Source organism: Haliotis rubra, unplaced genomic scaffold, assembly GCF_003918875.1.
Source record: "Haliotis rubra isolate DU_JTF1 unplaced genomic scaffold, ASM391887v1 Scf107, whole genome shotgun sequence".
Taxonomy (NCBI): domain Eukaryota; kingdom Metazoa; phylum Mollusca; class Gastropoda; order Lepetellida; family Haliotidae; genus Haliotis; species Haliotis rubra.
The window spans coordinates 687,036-706,979 of NW_025764970.1; the positions used below are offsets into that span (position 1 = coordinate 687,036).

Genomic DNA, 19,944 nt, shown 5'->3' on the forward strand with positions numbered 1-19,944 from the left:
CAGAAAACGCCTCATTTTGAAAGCACGCTGTGAATAAAGATACAGGATCTCAAGTGTAAAGACCAATGTCACTTGAAAACTTTCATTACACATTTTCCACGTGCATTGACACATCACTGGATGTGCTCGTGAGCTGTTTTGAGCAATGTTAACAACACACCAAATTTCAGGAAAATTCATCTTCATTCAAACGTCATTTTGGGACAAAATGAGGACAAGTGCAATGTTAATGTCTAGGTGACTACAATGCCATTATCAACATTGATGTAAACTGCTGTAAATTAAATCATCAAAATATACTCAGCAGCTAAAAAAAACCCGTCAGTTCGAATTCAAAATTAGATAGGCACTGAAATCAAATCATTACAGAAATGGACATAATAAGCGGATCAAAAACATTTTTTGTCTACAATATCCTGACACATCAATGAATAACTCAGCACAATCTCACGACATTACGTGAACGTTTGAAGTCCATTCAGACTCTTGACTTCAGTATCTAGTGTGACCACCACGAGCGGCAATAACTGCAGCACAGCGTCTATGCATGGAGTGCACCAATCGATTGATGAAGGCCATTGGCACCTTGAACCACACTGAGAAAGGCCTGGCGCAACAAATCGGCTGTGTTCGGCCTTGGTATGACATTATTCAGTCTCCTCTGAATTTCATCCCAAAGATGTTCAATTGGGTTGAAATCAGGACTAAGGGCTGGCCACTGCATAATGTTGACACCGTTCTGCTGTAGGAAGTCCCGTGTATCTCTGACAGTATGGGCCCGAGCGTTATCATGCTGGAAAATGTTGTTTCGGTGACGTGGTAAATGTGGTATGACGTGGTGTCTGAGAGCTTGGTCGATGTAGCGCACCGCTGTGATGTCTCCTCCTCTCTCTGGACCAAGGTTCTGGAACACCACAGGACCCACTCTCTGGTTCAGGCCTATTCCACCCTATACCATGATGCTTGCACCTCCCCATGAGTTTCCATAACACATTGGTCTGAGTAACGCTGGCCACGTCGTCGCCATATTCTTGTTCTGCCATCTGCAGTTGATACACAGTACCGACTCTCATCTGTGGACAGAACAGTTCTCCATTGCCTGTATCGCCAGTTTTGGCAAATTGTAGACGTTCACGCCAATGACGAGGGGTGAGGATAGGTCCACGGTAAGGTCTACGGCAATGGAGGTTCCTGCTGTTAAGACGTTGGCATACTGTATCAGTACTGATGGTCTTCCGTGTGTTCCCACTGTCTGGCGTGCTGTTTTGGATGCCTGCATGAAGGGATTCTGTACATGCTGTTGCACAACATGGCGGTTTTGTCATCTTGTGGTCACCCTTTGTCTGCCAGTACGGGGGCGATCATTTGTGGTGTTAGTGGCCCGGAAACGTTGCTGCAGCCTGTAGATGGTCCGAACGTCGACCTGGAAGTGATTGGCAACGGCTTGTGCAGTGTGGCCAGCTTCAAGTCTTCCTAGCGTTTGGCACAGGGGCGTGTCACGCTTAGAAACAGCGTTAGAAAGACATATAGGTATATAGACCCTACCCTAGACCTATATAAAAGGAAAGGGATGTAACGACGGAACCACCCCCTACTCAATCAAAGTTAGATTTCACCACGTAAACTATTTTTAAGGCCCCGTTAAGGCCTACGAATGAAAAGCGACATAATTTCCCTACAAAATGAGCTATAAATGGTCACAATCAGATCATTATTTCAAAAGTTATACGCCACGACTCACCGAAAACAGCTTCCTCCGCAATTCCAAGCCAAAATCATGGATCACCCAAGACAGCGAAAACTCACCTTTTAAATTCGTTTATTAATTCCAGCCACGTTGACAGCACCTATGTAGGCCTTAAAAATAGTTTACGTGGTGAAATCTAACTTTGATTGAGGAGGTGGTGGTTCCGTCGTTACATCCCTTTCCTTTTATATAGTACTAGGATAGGGTCTATATACCTACAGGTCTTTCTAACGCTGTTCCTAAGCGTGACATGCCCCTGTGGTTTCAACCAGGTTTGGGGGTGCAATTTATAGGGCTGGTCCTTGTGAACAGCACGTGCAGCATGAGTTGCATGAAAAACATGGAGAACACCGTACCATCTCCGAGATCAGGTTGCGTTTTTGAGACCATTTCCTGGGTTCCATTCTGAGTTTGGGAAGGAATGTGTTTGCTCAGGGAAAGTTGGAGATGTTGTCAAAAATATACAATCAAAACATTAAATGAGTTTAGTTATCCATTTCTGCGAAGGAAAAATTGCAAACTGATGTTTCTTTTGCTGCTTAGTATATATAGGTGACCCTTCACTAATGATGTTTAGTATATGTTATACTATTTTGTAAAACCTGAAAACACTCATATGTTTATAAGGCCAAATATTATGGATGTCAATTTCTTCTTTATTCTATATATTGTGTAAAGAATAAAGAAGTTGACATCCATAATATTTTGTCTTATACTTGAATACCAACTTTTATATGCCTCTCAAAAACCACTCATATGTTGCTTACAATCTTCAGGGGATTCAAACCCACAATAGCAACTTCCGGTCAAACGGATGCAATTGCACAGCTAATTGCAGCGGTGTAAATGACTCTGCCGCCAGAGCACCTTGTTATGAATGTGGTTGGAATCTCTGCTGGAGAATGCTCCTGTCAAGCGACACCTCTTTTGAGCTTGTAGATCAGTTTCTCCACCTGTTTATTGAATTCCAGACCATAACTAACCCATATCGATAAAGGACATATTCTACAAAAGTCATTCCGAACTGAGACAATGTTGACATGGCACCTGAAGGCATGACCTGTACCATACAATTGACTGGTCCTGTATACAATCCAAAATAGTCAATGGTTTGCAGATGGACTCTGGGCAACCGCAGAAAACTGTTTTTAACTTCACAATGATGCTGTACAATAACATGCAACTAGCTAAGTCAACGTGAGAGAGAATCAAAACAGTATAAATATCTAAAATTATTTTATTTTTTCTTCAGAATGTTGAACAAAGAGCACTTACAGGAGTCTAACATACACACAAAACTGATGTGCGAGGTCATCTGACTGACAGTTAAAGCGTACAGCAAGCGTGTGGTTATGAACCACTGGTGCAGACAGTGATCCCATGTGGAAGAAGGAAGTCTGGGATCAACTGCTCATACTTTATCATCACGCCAGTGTCTTCATTAGATATTAAAACATGCATTATTCTGTGGTCTGGAAGTCATTTACATCAAGTCTTACTTGGTTTTTGATAGTGTTCGTAAACAAATAACAAATGAGCTTCAACACCAGCAGCTGTGCTTCAGTAAGGAAGGCAACAGAAGAAACAAAAAGAGGTATATGGAAAAACAACAAAAGGAAGAGGTTGTCAGAAAAGATGCAGGTTAGACAATCATGGGATGGGTGTAGAGGAAAGAGGATGTAGGCATCAAAGAATAAGAGATGAATTGGACAAAGAAGGAAGAGAAGTATTATTGTTACAGAAACCTAGAGAAGAACTGGATGTCTGAGACAGAGAAGGATGTAGGGTTGTAAGTGAGAAACAGGAGGATGAAGGGGGTTGTAAGTGAGAAACAGGTAGATGAAGGGGGTTGTAAGACAAGAAAAGGAAAGGGGTTGTATGTTTGGGACAGAGGATGTAGGGCTTGTAAGTGAGAAACAGGGATGAAGGGGGTTGTAAGACAAGAAAAGGAAAGGGGTTGTATGTTTGGGACAGATGATATATGGTTGTAAGTGAGAAACAGGGGGATGAAGGGGGTTGTAGGACAAGAAAAGGAAAGGAAAGGGGTTGTATGTTTGGGACAGAGGATGTAGGGTTGTAAGTGAGAAACAGAGGATGAAGGGGGTTGTAAGTGAGAAACAGAGGATGAAGGGGGTTGTAAGTGAGAAACAGGTAGATGAAGGGGGTTGTAAGGGAGAAACAGAGGATGAAGGGGGTTGTAATCGAGAAACAGAGGATGAAGGGGTTGTAAGTGAGAAACAGGTAGATGAAGGGGGTTGTAAGGGAGAAACAGGTAGATAAGGTAGATTTTATTTCAGGAACAAAGGATGGAGAGAGCGTGTAAGAAAATAGAAACAGGAAGAAGTAACAGTAACACTGGCGAGAGCAGTTCAGTGTAACTACACAGGCAATCTATTCAATTTCTTTACACGTTGCTACAGAAAGAGGCATAGAATAGCATCAATTAACCATAAGACACATTACCTTGCACAACCTGCGGCTAGTGCAGCAGATATATAAACACAGAAGCAAACTTTGCAGGTAAATCTGTAATACAAACCACTGTAATTTCTAATATCCTATGATGGCACTGAAAAACTGTTCCGGTAACAAATTCATTTTGACAATTGTAAAGAAGGTAGAAAGTATTAAAGTACTATAATACGTATACTATTAAATGTGAACTCAATGCTTCAAATTTCTTCTTAAGTACGAACTTATTATGTATGAAGTATAAATGTTTTTCAAACGATGAAGAACATTGTAAGGTGACAGAATAACAAAAACATCAATATAATGAACAAGACTTAAAAAATGTAGACATTTTCAGTTGCATGAAAATGGTATTTCAAAATTTATACTAACATACAAAATGGGTTCTTAATTTGTTATTTTCCCCAGTACATACAACTATGAAGAATAAGTCATACGATAGATATGTCTTCAAGTTCTGAATCAATGAACCTACAAGCAAGGAAATGGAAGTTTGCCATACAAACACTGTGACCCCCAACAGATCCGGACATGTTCACTCACTTACATTCAAGCATGATGAGGTTTAAAAAAAGAAAAACAGTATATGAATACTAGAGTACTTGCACATGGTTAATCGACAAAGTAAACAAGCACCTGTTTTCAAAACTCAACATTATCCTCAAGGACGTCGACAGCTGTTAGCCTTGGTATGTTATGTACTGTAATACAGTCAAATCTGAAGTCAATAATATACTACTCAACTTTAAATAAGGGCACCAATATAAGACATATTACAACAATCTCATATAATAATTTATCGAAAAGGAAACTTAACATGAAGCTGAAAAATGCCATTTTAATGAAAAATTCAAATACTACTATTTATGACAAACAATCATTGAGTTACTACATGAACTCGCATTACAGATGTTGAGTAGTGTGTCTACTGATTTGGTGCCAAGGTTATCATCAATAGTAAAAAACATATTTCAAGGGCTGAAAACTTCTTTTTGAAAAAAGGCATGTTTCTTTTGAATACAACTATCATTTCCTGAACACATAGCAAAATAAATTACTCATCATCCTAACAACATTCTAGTATGTCTTAGAAAAAAACTTGGTAGAACAATAAATGAAAGTGGTCTAGCTTGAATTATTTTAATTTCAGCTATGCTGATACTAAGTACAGAAAATAGTTCTCTCATATAAATAAGCAATATAATTGCGACACAAGTACATTTTCAATGTGACATGTTTCTATGAAGTTCCATTTAAGGAGTAATGTGTTTTATACTCTCGCTTCAACAGATAAATAAATCCATTTATTCATATCTCTTCAAAGAGGAATCTTCTTTTCATGCAATTATTACAGTAAATGGACAATAGCATAACATGTGGTCTAATTCTACATAATACAATCTAAAAACAATTTCTGGCTCTTGAATTAAATACCTATAGCCAAACATGTATGAGTATTACTTGTGTACTCAAATGGTAGGCATGAAAATAATCACCATTAATACACAGAAACCTTGTCAAGATGGTAGGCCCAATGGTGCCTTATCTCCATGTAACCTGGGCAACCAGACAAGTTGGTTCCAATATCAGGCATGTGATTGAACAGGAAGAAGTGATGTTAAAACCACATCTACAGAGTAATATAAGTGTCCCGTGGACCCATATTGCACAGAAATGGTGAGTCGCTGTATTTTCACCACCATTTTACTTGAAGTGCCACGGAACAGCTTTGTTTACCGTATCTACATCTGTATCCAACATCAGCCTTCCACAATCACAATGCAGATAATGACCAATACATGTAGTTTACTCACACACACCCGTCATTCAACTGGAAAAACAGTATTCCAAAATCTGGAAGAATGGTAGCTTAAACAAGGTCCTGAGCCTTATACAGTGCCATCCAAAGAACAGATACTTCAACAAATGAGGCAATACTACATTAGTTGGACCAGTGAACACATCATGTAGCTACATCCAACATGTAAGCTGGGCTCAGACATTTGTTTCATCAAGTTATACGTAAGGCGGTCAAAGCTTTTGTTCATAAAGTTTCATTGTACTTACTTTGAATGAGCCATGTTATGAGAAATGGCTGGATGAAACATCCATTGAAATTCATGCTAGTCTTCCAGCCCATGCCTACTAAATTTTACTGAGGACAATTGAAAAACAAATGATGGGATTCCTCACTGACTAGTAGCAGAACTATATTTCTGAACAAGTTCCTCAAAGCAATTGTAATGCTACTGACAGTCGTAAGTCTATGTTAAAGTATGGTAGTTACGATCATCGTAGCGCTATGATCGCTTTGAGGAACAGGACCCTGAATAAGTTCCTGTTACTTCAACTTTGCCACAAATTGGAAACTGAACAAAACGCCGTACAGAAAATGTAAACATAAACATTGTTGTATGAATCCTGCAGGACTGGCTACAAACTCTAGGGACTAAGGACTAGGGAAATAAAAGGCCTCAGGACTAGTGTTAAACAAGTCTCAGGCTGTCAGTGCAATCTGCATCAAATGATGGGGGAAATGTGGAGAAACAAATCTATACTTGGAAAAAGAAGTACTCAACAACTTATGCCATTTGTAGTCATTTTCAACAAATCATAACATAAATATTGACCATATATTAGAAATCTATATTCATCATCGCAGACATGACTGTTGTCACGATAACAACAATAAACCCATGTACTGTCTTAGACAGCGATTGGTCGAACTATAAAACTAAGGGTTTATGTACAGAATTTGGCATATAACGTTCTGCAAGCCCCTTTCAAAATTGAACACTCCAGGAATGCATATCCATGCACTATTTGACACATCTTTTTTCCATGTTCAAATATCAAAGGGGACAGAGCACACAAAAATTCTTTGTGAATGCTTTGCAAGGCATTCTTGAATAACAGGTGTATTATCAACTACAATTCTGTCATGAATTAATGAGTCAACTCCCATGGTCCTCATTAGTGAGATAAGTCTCACACAACAATCATAAAATAGAATGTACAAATGAAATTACCTCTCAGGTCATAACCTGTTTTGTACACTGCTGCAAGACCAGACAAATGGTAGTAATGTTGTGTTATCGCCCATTGACACACTACCACACAAATCTACTATGACCCTGCTTTAAGAGGGGATGGTAGCACTACGACTACTATGATCCTCGGTAACAGAATTACGATGGAGTGAATGCTGAGAATACATTGTGAATAAGTTCCTGATCAATATAGGTCAGATATTTCGCCACTGACTTGCATAGGTCTGATTTTGTTCTTCAAGTTCAGAGCTGCCTATTACTATCATCACGTCATGAGACAATTGAATGAATGGATCATCTTGACATCTTGGGAACTCACACCACACACACAAAGAGACCTCGGTCCCAATCCAAACAGCTATCGTAGAGCTAAGACTGTTGTAAGTCTGTGGTAAAGTATGGGAGTTACAATGGCCTGAGTACTGCATTCACCTGGTTAAATGTGGCCCTAGGTCACTAATGGACTCTTCAGACAAATATTCATTTCATTTTAAAGATGTTCTTATCCAATAAGATGACATGAGCTTTTTGAAATAAAGAAAAATCATTCCAAGTAACATTGTGATCTGTATTTTTGATATAACTTGAGTCCGGTTTCATGAATACAGGGATGGCAACAAGAAAATCTATTTTCAACTGAAAACTTAATATTGTGCCATCGAAGAGCACCCCCCCACCCCGAAATTAAACAATTTGAAATAAAATCTGCAGAAATAGGTGGATCAGCGGAAAATTGTCATAACTATAAATACTTACTAATATGAGGACTCAAACAATCATATTCTCTAACCAGACCCTAAACACTTCTAAAATGACAGGGTCAGCTGATTTGGAAAGAGCATCAGCCTGACTTGCCTGTAAATATGTGAGAAATAATGGTGTGAGTGTCCAAGTTGGCCGGGTAGACATTCCTCATAAGTAGATTGTCAGTCAATGATGAAGTAAAATTACTCAGTTGTGTAGTCCAGCATATAACTAGACGTCTTTGCACCTTACCAAGGTATGCTCGATGTAGGCCTTGGCTGGAATACGAGTTTATTTAGATGAACTACATGGTTGTGGCGCTATGATGGCTTCATGAAATGGGTCCCTGATTCTTATAGTCAGTGACAAACTTCACTGGCAATGATATGCTGGCCACTCTATCAACAAACACTATCTCTTATACATGGAGATGTATATGGCGAGGTGCAAGAAACAGATACTAGTTCAGATTACCTTAAACAAATCTCATGGTCTGGGAAAAAAATAATAATAATAAATACACACCAGCATTTTGAATGCAGTAAGCATGAAACGTCTCATAACTGCAGTACTTACTGATTGTGAAAGCAGGGATGGCAACAGGAAAATCTATTTTCAGCTGAAAAGTTAATATTGTGTCATCAGAATGATCAATTTGAAATAAAATTGGCGGAAATCCATGGATCAGTAGAAAATTGCCATCCCCCTTCAAGAGTTTATGTGGAGTTTGAAACTCAACAAAATAAGTTATTTGTCATAAACGGCTTATGAAATAACATCTCACTCAAAGTTGAAATACAACCTTCCCTTATGCAAAACTTCAATCCACACATACCATATTTCCTCGATTAAACACCCTGGTACATATTTCTTCCATACACTCTTTGCAACTTGTGTTTAGTCACAAAAATAATAATGGGGAGATATCCATGCATATAAACTACATGTCATTAATAAACGCACGGTGTTTACTCAAGACATCTGCACATAATTGAGGAAATATGGTAGATATAGTTAATCAATAATGGAAATCTTACTGATATTGTTTAATTTTCCTTAATGTGAGTATATCCTCTATTTAACCAAATTTGATCTAAAAGTTACATATGTTTGTCTATAAATAGGACAACTGTTACCTAAAAAAGTTAATCTGATTGCCTCGTAATCGGAACTAGAAGCATCTTCCTCCTGAAAATGGTGGTAATCATTTAAATATCCGTACATAGCATGTGTATCAGGCAAACTGTGGTTGGTCAGTTTTGAACCGACAACTGAATATCTCAAAGAAAGAAACCCTTCTAGCTAAGCTAGAAAAACAAGAGTAAAAGGCCCGATGAAAGTACATCAACATTACATATATGGAATAGCAAACACTAACACAACCGAACAAAGATAATAAATTAAGTAGTACACATAACAAAAACTGCTCCTAAACATTGCAAGTACTGATAAGTCAAAACTTAACTCTGCATAATACTTGTCAGCTTTCCTACCACGTCCATGCTTTGCTAAGTAGTGTTCTGACAACAGATGTGAATTGTTGAAAGTAGACTGATGACAAATTCTGAAAAATACAAAATGGCTAGCCAGACATTAAACAATCTTTCCTGTTACTGTCATGTAAAATTATCAATCAACAACTCAATATGACAGTAAGTTTTACTTCAGACTACAGAAGGTTAAAGCTGTTAGCAACACATTGCAGTAAGTACAATGCATTATCTTCCTATAGGAAGCTCCCAATGTGTCATTTTTGAATGACATATATATAAATATACTAATTAAGATGACAATCGTTAAGTCTTCTGTAGAGGGCATGGAAACCACGGAAATGGAACTACATTCACATTAGTCAGTTAACGTGGTAACATTCCTACCTGATTCTGGTGTAAAACTCAGGGAAGTAAAACTTGTTTACGAGCGATAGAACTCATACTTGTCACTTTTCCCATCCTTCCAGCAGCTGTGTGGGAGATCCACTGTGTAGCAGACAAGTGGAAACTCTAAGTGTGACCATATGTCCATGAAGATGAAACTGCTGCCATATTAATGCAGACATCATCACATACTGTGATGCTTCTATGTAAGTCTTGCATCGTCCTGATAGTAATGTATGATGATTTATGGGATAATTGTGATAAGCTTATTCCCCAAGCTTCCCCTTTCTAACTTGATATGCTTATAAAACTTGTTACAAAAACTAAACCTACATCTTCTCATATCACAAAGTTGTGCAATTCTGCAGTATCACACTTGTGCCTCTAGTTGACTAAACCGACCAGTACATCGACTGTTCTGAAACATTACTGGTACACAGTAACCCATAACCTAGGAGTCTACAAGGCTCTGCTCTGCTGGTACACAGTAACCCATAACCTAGGAGTCTACAAGGCTCTGCTCGACTAATTCCGCAACAGAACATTCTGCTCCAGTGACCATCGGTAACGGTTTTTCACATTACCAAACTTTTTCTTGTTTGTAAAGAATACACATGTTGCTAAATAATAACAGATGGACCAAATGGAAGCATTTTGGTGTCCTTTAAATTTTGTTTTGCATAATTGTATGGATATGCCATTACAACAGTAGCACTGAGCAGCGTGACTAAATAACTTGACGCATCTACGTGACTGTATCAGTGGCTCTGTAGAGTACAGGTTGAGCTGTACAACCAATGTAAATAAACGATAAGAAGGAAAAAGGAAGAGTTTTTCACATTTAAGGATATTTTCCCAAAGAAAGTCAATAAGATGAAAACAGGCCACATTTCAAAAGGACTGGGTAAGATGCTAAGATGTGCCATACGTACAAGGCTGGCCTGAAGTAACTATGGTAGGACAAAGGGTCTTTCTCTTTAATTTGTGTCTAATAAAATCATGGCCTGTACCAGTCATACTGCGCAGTGCCTCGGTTGTTGGCCTTGCTGTGTGGAGCTCTAGTGTTTTGGTTTGAGCAATGAATCTTACATGAACTTAAAGTACAAAATCACGAAATTATTTCATGCATTAATTCAAAACACACAGAACCGTCGACATACTGGCCCTTTAAGTTTAAAGGGCTGATTATTAGATATTAGGGGGTAGCGGCCATCCTGAGATTTTATCCCCACCCCCCAAAATTAACTTGATCAAATAAAACTTGAAAACATTACTTCTGCTTTAGACTGTTGCATATATACTGTTAAAGTAACTGTCACCCACAAAATACAGTGTTGCATGATGTTTTCTTGTCACTAAATATCTTAGTTTTAATTTGATAAATGTTTAGTTTTGCAGATGTACCAGAAAAAATATGCACTTTCCATACAAAATCCCAGGCTGCTCCACCCCTGATATGAAATGGTCAGTCCTTCAGGGAGCATTCAGCCATCATTATATCTCCAAATGTTACTCCATAACTCCAAGTGCTGAACAAACATCACTAGTTTGGAACAAGCGGAGGGACAGTAATAAAACACTGTGAAACACAAGGACTCTGCCAGCATGACAAGACACATGTGCTACACTGAGTTAATGAAGTTAACATGGTTGGACTGTATAACATATTTCTGATGACGTGTCACATGGCATAAACGCCTGAGGTTGACTTGGTCTGTAGATGACGATTGCACAAACAGGAATACTCTCACTAGGTAAAATATCAAGGCTGAAAAAATACCCCATCTGGTTCTCAGACTATGGTTCTAAAACATTGAAGGAGACATGTTTCCACAGCTGACTGAAGAATGTTGTCTATATATGGCTCTATAGCTCACCTGATTTTAGAAATAAGTTTATGACACTTGAACCTCATGTTAGTAAAAACATCTACAGAGAATTACAGGGAAAATTGGTGAAGAAGACTCAAGCAATAAATGTAAAGAATGATTTTTAAAAGATCTTTCACTACATTGTAATGAGTGGATTCAACAATGAACTGAACAAACTTGGTCATTATCATACTACACAAAGCTTACAGCTTTCTATGGAACTGGATTTAAGTAGCCTGCATGTCAAACCTCATCTTCTTTAGTCACATAAATTCAAGTCAGCATTATTTAAGGAAACCATTCCAAAAATCATTCAAACCATGTTTCAGATTATTCAGCCTTTGTCATAATGTCAATGTTAACAACAGACAAACAACTAGACAATCTGCCATAACATAACTCACTTGACTGTCAGTCAGGTGAGTTAAAAATGGCTTTGTTGATAGAAAGCCTGAGAACCAAGACTGGTTTTCTTCTAAGCCAAACAGTTGTTGAAAATGGTCACTCGTCCCCATCTTGCGATCACGTCACACCCATGCTGGAGGCTACTGTCATTACCAACTATGCGACTTGGTCAATAACAGAAACAGGTCTCTGAACATAGGGGTCTGCATCCTGGACCATGGCAATAGCAACACTTATAACAGACACTAGACCAACGGTCCTTAAGAGTGAGTGAGTGAGTTTAGTTTTACACCACACTCAGCAATATTCCAGCTATATGGCAGCGGTCTGTAAACAATCGAGTCTGGACAGACAATCCAGTGATCAACAGCATGAGCATCGATCTGCGCAATTGGGAACCGATGACGTGTCAACCAAGCCAGCGAGCCTGACCACCTGATTCCGTTAGTCGCCTCTTACGACAAGCATGGGTTACTGAAGGCTCATGCCAACCCGCACCTTCACGGGTACAGTCCTTAAGAAAAAAACAGCATCACAACTTTTTTTCTTTTGTGCATCATAATAGTCTGTTACAGACTTGCCATCCAGCTAATGGTCGAAGAGGTAGTCCACACAGAAATATCTTAGTCCTTTATGAAGTCCACTGTCTTAGACTCATGGAATAATTTTAACTTTGAACCATAAAGATGAGTGGAAAGTACCAGAATGTAAAATGTTACCCCGATGATATCATAATTACTAGTAATCAAGGCTAGTTTCTGTTGCAGTGTATTGACCTTGTTCATGTTTCCCAACCGAGACGCTTGGGATGAGACGACTTTGTGACCAAGGTGAGTTCCACTCAGTGTATTGACCTTTGTTTGAAATGCTCCCTGAACAAGATGCTCTGGCCGAGGCTAGTTTCTGTGGCAGTGTACGGAGTATGAAAGTGAAGGAGTCCATGTCATAACCCTTATGAGGAATACTAGGGACTGATGGGGTCAGAAATACTATAGGAGCAAACATCAACAGCCCCAGAACCCCCCTAGCCCGACCTTGATTTTGCCAATGCAATGTATTCATCTCCGACATGACACCTGAAGAAGATGGGTAGATGAGGACTGTGTGACCAGATTCAACTACTGCCATTGTGATGCTCTTCAAACCCGACTTTCACTGCTATCAAAACACTTTGACATGCATCCAAACACAAACAGCCCAGATCAATAAAATATATATCCTGAATTGCTGGTGGACTCTCAAGTGAGACTAAGTGCATATAAAAATACCTATCTTAGAAACATATCTATTGATATTTTTTTCTGTCATTGTTTCAAACTTAGATATAATTAAAAAAATTATAAAATGTTTTTGTAACTGCTAATGGGGAACCTATGACTAATGTGAAAACTATTAATATCTTCAACAACACAAAAAAGTAGCTTTGTACATTTTAAATGTATCTTATCTGATCACATGGACAAATCAATAAAATTCTCTAATCTTTTTATATTGATATAAATTGAAACAATCCTGTAAAGATGTTGTACGTTCCTCCCATGTCTTCCAACCACTGGACCCTGTAACTTCCACCTCATGTCTGCCACTCCAATGCATTGCACTTCATGAAAATGTAAATTGTACAACAACACAGACAAGGACACACACTGTTCAATACAAAGCCCAGCCACTCTTGTGTCGGCGACATGAACAGACTGTTTTCAGAACATCCTCAAATTCACTGCTCAAGCAGTCCTGCCAGCCTTCAGACAGACGATGATCATTGACAGTCTCTAGTTCTGGAGCTCCACCCACCAATACATCGTACAGACATGGCAGATTCACATTCTCCGCCATCACAAGAGGGCCATTCCATGGATGACGAGCTACGCGGAAGTTCTTCAGCTTGGGCATTTTCAATTTCTGGACATAAAACCCCCGACTCTGTGATATGTCAAGATACCTGACTGATTTTGATGCAAGGCTGTATGTAAGGAGACCCTGTCCGCTCGGTGTCCATACTTCAAGCATTAGCCGAGACAGCTTCGGTAAATTCTCCAGCAGACGTGTTAACAATTTTTGATTGAGGTTCTGAAAGACAAAGTATTTCTCTAGCACCAAACTGTGTAAAGTTTTCAAGCGACTTAAATACTCAACAGAATTCTCAGACCAGTCAAATGGCAGAATCAAAGTCTGCAAGTTGGGAGCCATGTGTGTGAAATCATTGAAGAAATTAACAAACAAACGCTGCCTGTGACGATGGTTCTGTATGACTTCATCACTCTGTGACCATCTGGCCGATTCCAGCCAAAAGGGCAGAGCTGGTGTTTCCTTCCAGTTAATATCAGCATAATGGAGATCAGCACAGTGTGAGCTGTGGAGAACATTCTCAATCAACTGAAGGTACTTCACCTTGGCATCGGCAATGTCAAGTTTGAACTCGAAACTGTGAAGGATGGGTCGCAAGCGAAGTAAATAATCCGCAAACAGAAATACCCTGTTCTTGTAGCACTTATAGCACTGGTTTGTAGTCTCGTGACCAGCAGATTCCAAGCATCCAAGAGGAAGGGCTGAGAATAAGACATGGTTCCACAGCCGTGGCGTCTTCATCAAAATACTCCATGACCGACACACAACAGACATTCTGGCTTTTTCAATGTTGGAAAGAAATGAAAAGACCTTCAGCTTACAATAATCTGGCAACATCTGGAATGGGAATATCTTGCTCTTGCCATCACCCCGGATATGTTTGAGGTCTTTGTCCTGGTGTATCTGCTCCTTCTGCAGAAGGGAAGAAGATCCTGAGAAAAGGGGAAAACTTGTTGCATGGTACCGATCCCCAGTCGGGTGGTCCCCTCCACCTGAGGTAGCTTTGGAGACAGCTGGAGCAGATTGAGGTCGTTTTCGAGTTGTTTTCCGGCGGGATTTCCTAGATGTGGCAGGCCCTTTACACCCCCCATTCTGGTCCTTGGAATCCATTCCCCACACCTATCAACCTGTACACAGAAAGCAGACTTAGAAAGAGTGTACTGATGATAAAAGAATAATATTATATGAAATTTAGGATATAGAAACCAGCTAGGATACTTCATAACAAAATGTCATTCGTAATGTCACATAAGGTATTTCTACACAAAGAAACAACTTTATAATGCATGAATACAACACTTAAGGTAGTGAAGGTAATGGTCATATTGCTCACATGGTGGAATAGTGCTAAAAACAGCATTAAACCAGACTCAATCATTCACCCATCAGAGTCACTACTCAGAGGAGGGATCCTCATACACAGTAGAGTGAAACACATGCAATGCTCGTGCACATACACATTCTTCCATGAATACACAGCCCAAGAATCAATAGCAACACTACCCTCCTGTTTAAGTGGCTTACACCTTGTCTTGTCATAATACAGTTTGGGTTTTACTGTTTGGTTGAGTTTTTAAAGAATAAGATAAGCTGTATGATTATTTCTGGATAAATTAACACAGTTGATACCTCAAAAATATTAACATGCACTCGATGCAATATGGTATAAATAAAAGGTGCAATTTACAGTTTCAGATTGCACTAGTGCAAATTCAAAATTCTCAAACTGAGCCCAGATAATGACCCTCTCTCTACCTGTGCTTAAAGAATTTAGTGCATGTGTCTTTGTTGATGGGCATAATACTCATAGGGATGATAGGGAAGACAGTGACTTTTCTATTTCAGTAGCTAATTCTTAAAAAATATCACAAATTCAGAAAATTTAGCTGCCAGGTAATCCAAGTGTAGTTCCACTGATAACGTTTCCCCTGTCAATGTATAGCACCATAATCAATGATTGACAAACCTTTAATTAAAACACACACTAAAATGTAGTGTCACAAGCAAATATACATGTTATCATTTCATGCACCTTACAGGTAGTGTCAGAAAACATTGCAAACATTACTAAACATTTCTGACAAATCAGTGATACATACCTCCCTGAAAGTCCCCTGTTTAGAGATTTGCTGAAAATCTTGATTACTTCAGGCATTTGGTCCTATAAGAAGTATCTGAAATAAATAATTAACATTTCAGAACACATGTTTGTCTAAAACACTTAGTGACTTCATCAATCCAAACATATAATAACATTGCAAGTTACATTCTAAATATGTTTTCTTTACTTCATGGCCTTTTAAATTATTTGTCAGCAAGGAGTCAGCGGACAGAAAACATTGTGGACATGACATAGACCTGTTCCCCATATCCCCATCAATGTACTTTGGCATCTTCACATACCTTATGCCCAATGTATTCCACTATGTATATTACCCAAAAGAAGTTAAAGAACTCCTGATTCTTTCATATACTACTGTGGTAGTAGCCTGTCATACAGACCCTGAAGCAAATATATCCAAGAAGTCTACAAATGTGGAATTTCACAGCTTCTGAAAATGAAGAAAGTCTCTGGGCTCCTTTTCATTGTATTTATAATTTTAAATTAAAAACTTTTATTTTCTGCTAAATATGTTCATTTCAGAGACAAGATGTTAGTCAGCTGCTGTAGATACAGTACAACCAGAAATTATTAAGAATTTAAAGATTGTAATTTTTTTTTTTTTCACTCATTACTCACGTATTAAATGTGAATATTAGCAGAACAGAACTCAAGATTCAAAGACAGGTGAACAGTTAGTATTTTGTCAAGTCACCATGGGCAGCAATGCAGGCTTCAATGCGGAGGGGCATACTACTGATCAAAGAAGTTAGAAAGTTGTGGTCCATGCTGTCCCAATATTGGACCACCTCTTCTTTCATTTCAGCAATATTTGTCAGATTTTTCTTATTGACACTTTCCTTCATAAGTCCCCAAACATTTTCTATTGGATTTAGGTCAGGGCTATAGCTTGGCCAATCTAATAATGTCATTTTTTGGGTCCGAAACCAGGCCTGTGAATGCTTTGAACGATGTTTTGGGTCGTTGTCCTGCTGGAAAATCCAAACATTTCCATAGAACACGTGAGCAGATGGAAGTAAATGCCCCTCGAGAATATCTGTGTACCTCTCACTGTTCATATTCCCTTCAACACAGATATGCCACCCCACACGTTAAATTTCGGACTGTACTTTGGGCGCTGATACAAAGGTTTTTCAGTTTGTTTGGTCCAGAATTTCAGTGTATTAGGCAACAGCCACACAGAACTTTCATCTGACAAAATCACATTGTCCCAGTTAAAATTTCTATGCTGTAAGCACCAGTTCAACCTTCGCTCCTTTTGTTCAGGTTTCATGATCGGTGATGGAATTCCTCGACTTTTCTGCCAACCCACTGCATGCAGCTCAGTTCTAATTGTCTCTTTACAAACAGCCACAGTTCCTCTATCAATCATATCCAGCCTTAAGTTTTCTAAACTCCTTCGTTTGTTTTTAGAAACAAGAATACCAATCCGCCTCCTGTCACCGACAGTCTATTTTCTGGGCCTACCTGCGCCTCCCTGGAGCTCAATGCCATATCCATTTGCAATATTTTGCAAAACACGATAAACAGTGGACAAAGGGATGCCTGTTCTACTTGAAATCACTTTAGCTGATCTAATGTCCTTGTTATAATACTCTAAAATCAACTTCCTCTTCTCTAAATCATCCATACTGAGGATCACTGAAAAATGTCGTCTGCTAGCAAGTAAACAAAGGGGGATAACTCTTCACAAACTAATGAAAAAGGATTAACGGAGTTGTATCTCTTGAATGAAACCAAGCACTTAATAGCTGGTCAAGGTTGTTTATACTAGAAATCTAATTAAACATATTCCTAAAATTCTCAATAATTTCTGGTCATACTATACTGTGTTGGGATATTGACTTGTCACTATTAAGAGCAAACATTTTTCTTGGGTCCCTAATTATCAACTCTTCACTTGAATTCATTAATTTCAAGAGTCAAGAATTAAAACTCTGAACACTGATGTTCCAAAAACAACAAAACTTCCCTGTGTACCTGCATTACTCAATTTTTTTATCAAAACTCCCAAAAGCCACAATTCACTACACTGCATTGCAATGCAGGGATGTAGATTAAACTAAAATATTTACTTGCCAGGATAGTAATAGTACAACTTCAAATAGCTTTGAGTCTACTAGCCTAAACATTGCTCTAAGTGTAATTTTCAGCGGAGTTTAGAGGAACCATATGGAATATTATTAGCCGTGTTTATTAGACCAAGTAGTATCTTACTCAACTAAAGTTGCAGACTACACATAACAAGCGGTATGCATATGGCAGCAACATTACGATGTGTATTGCAGTATTCATTTGCTCACTGTGAAGACGGGATAAGCCTCTGGCACATTTGATCCAAGTCAAAACCAATTTGTTTACCTGCACAGAGACAGTGAGTCAGCTTTAAACATGAACTTGGACATGACGCTGACATGTAAACTGAAATGGGACCTGAGACAGAGAAGAATCGTTCTCTTTAGATAATTGGATACTACGAGCTAATCTTCAGTGAGGAAGAAGTGGTATGGGTGGAGACAGTAGGATACATTGCAACTCAATCCTGAGGCTTTTCAATAACATTTATGCAAGTTTGTGTCCACTTGACAATGAGGGAAGGAAACACACATTCCTGGTTTATATATAGACTGTTCGCTCAAATGTTCATAACCATTAGAGCATCAGACATACTTATATGTGAATGTCAAATCAAAGTCAACAGAAATTCTACATGGTGTGAGTGGTTGTAAAACTGATAGACTTAAACATTTACAGAGCATAACTTAACTGTAACTAAACTAAATATTTGTTTGAAGACGAGGATTTTAGAGTAATCACAACTCAAACTAAAATATATCGTGCAATGTTTTAGTAAATGTCATGATCTCTTCCGCGTTGTATATTTTAACAGTACGTAGTTCGATTTCGATAATCTTGATATGTCTGCAAAATCTCTGTTGTGATTTGTGCATTTTCAAAACAAAAGAATTTACATGTCTAGATAATAGCAACTGTCACTGTCTAAATATTTTCGATCTGACACTGACAAAGACCTGCCAGTGTCACATGTCTACGCGCATTGACAGCTGCTCATATACGTTGAGTCGATCCTAATTATTCCTCAAAAGAATTACAGATGACTAATCTTACCTTTGGCAATTTATATTACAAGGAATTCACAAGAAAAGTTAGTATTTTTCGGATTAATAAATACACACCTACGCACCTGCCGCTTTCCCTGCCTGCCAAGTTCCGGTACCCATATGCTCATAGTAGCGGTGTTACAACTAGTGTTTCAAAAATCGTGAATCTTAACGGTACTCGTCCCGATCTTGGCTTTGGAGTATATTTCTTCTGGAGGGGACGTTGGGGAAACGTTAAAACTATAACAATCAAAATGCCTTTTAGACCTGAAATTAACCACCAGTTCTAACTGATTTTTTTTTTTCATTTAGCAAAGGTGTTTTCTATCGTAGCTGCACGGTTTCCCCGAAAATTTTGCTTTCCCGCTGGTATAGCAAATAATTAGTAAATCCCCAGAATTGTCCGTAAATTATGCTAATGTTAGACATACTTTTAATTTGTACTGTTGTCACAAGAACACGGCCATGCAGTTAATAGGCAGTATACATTACATGAGTGTTATAAGGTTCAAATTACTATCAAAACAAATCTGAGTTAGTGTTAACAGAGACCATATACCGGTATATGGTCTCTGGTGTTAATCAGTTAATCAACCTCCACACTAATGGCGCTTTGTTCATCCATGCGTGTAACGCTGGTCCTGGCGGAAGGTTGTTAATCACAGTTGGTCCACTTATTGTTGGTT

At 38.6% G+C, this 19,944-nt stretch overlaps 1 protein-coding gene and 1 long non-coding RNA gene across 3 annotated transcripts; both read right to left on the reverse strand.

Moving 5' to 3' along the window:
• Positions 1-7,271: 7,271 nt before the first annotated feature.
• Positions 7,272-12,498, reverse strand: LOC124279499. Its single transcript, XR_006899387.1, has 2 exons — positions 10,390-12,498; positions 7,272-10,341 (listed from the first exon to the last, which is right to left on the reverse strand). It is a non-coding gene; the product is annotated as an uncharacterized LOC124279499 (long non-coding RNA).
• A 1,086-nt stretch (positions 12,499-13,584) lies between these two features.
• Positions 13,585-19,382, reverse strand: LOC124279477. 2 transcript variants are annotated; one of them, XM_046715301.1, is made up of 3 exons: positions 19,334-19,382; positions 16,114-16,188; positions 13,585-15,141 (listed from the first exon to the last, which is right to left on the reverse strand). In XM_046715301.1, the coding sequence occupies exon 3, from the start codon at positions 15,122-15,124 to the stop codon at positions 13,817-13,819; it is 1,308 nt and encodes a 435-aa protein (XP_046571257.1). In that variant the 5' UTR covers positions 15,125-15,141; positions 16,114-16,188; positions 19,334-19,382; the 3' UTR covers positions 13,585-13,816. The 2 variants fall into 2 exon arrangements, with proteins under 2 accessions (XP_046571257.1, XP_046571264.1); XM_046715308.1 differs by having other exon boundaries at positions 19,342-19,370.
• Between the last annotated feature and the right edge of the window lie 562 nt (positions 19,383-19,944).

Coding starts and splice junctions, on each gene's coding strand:
- LOC124279477 (XM_046715301.1), bottom strand. CDS start 15,124: ATGGATTCCAAGGACCAGAATGGGGGGTGTAAAGGGCCTGCCACATCT.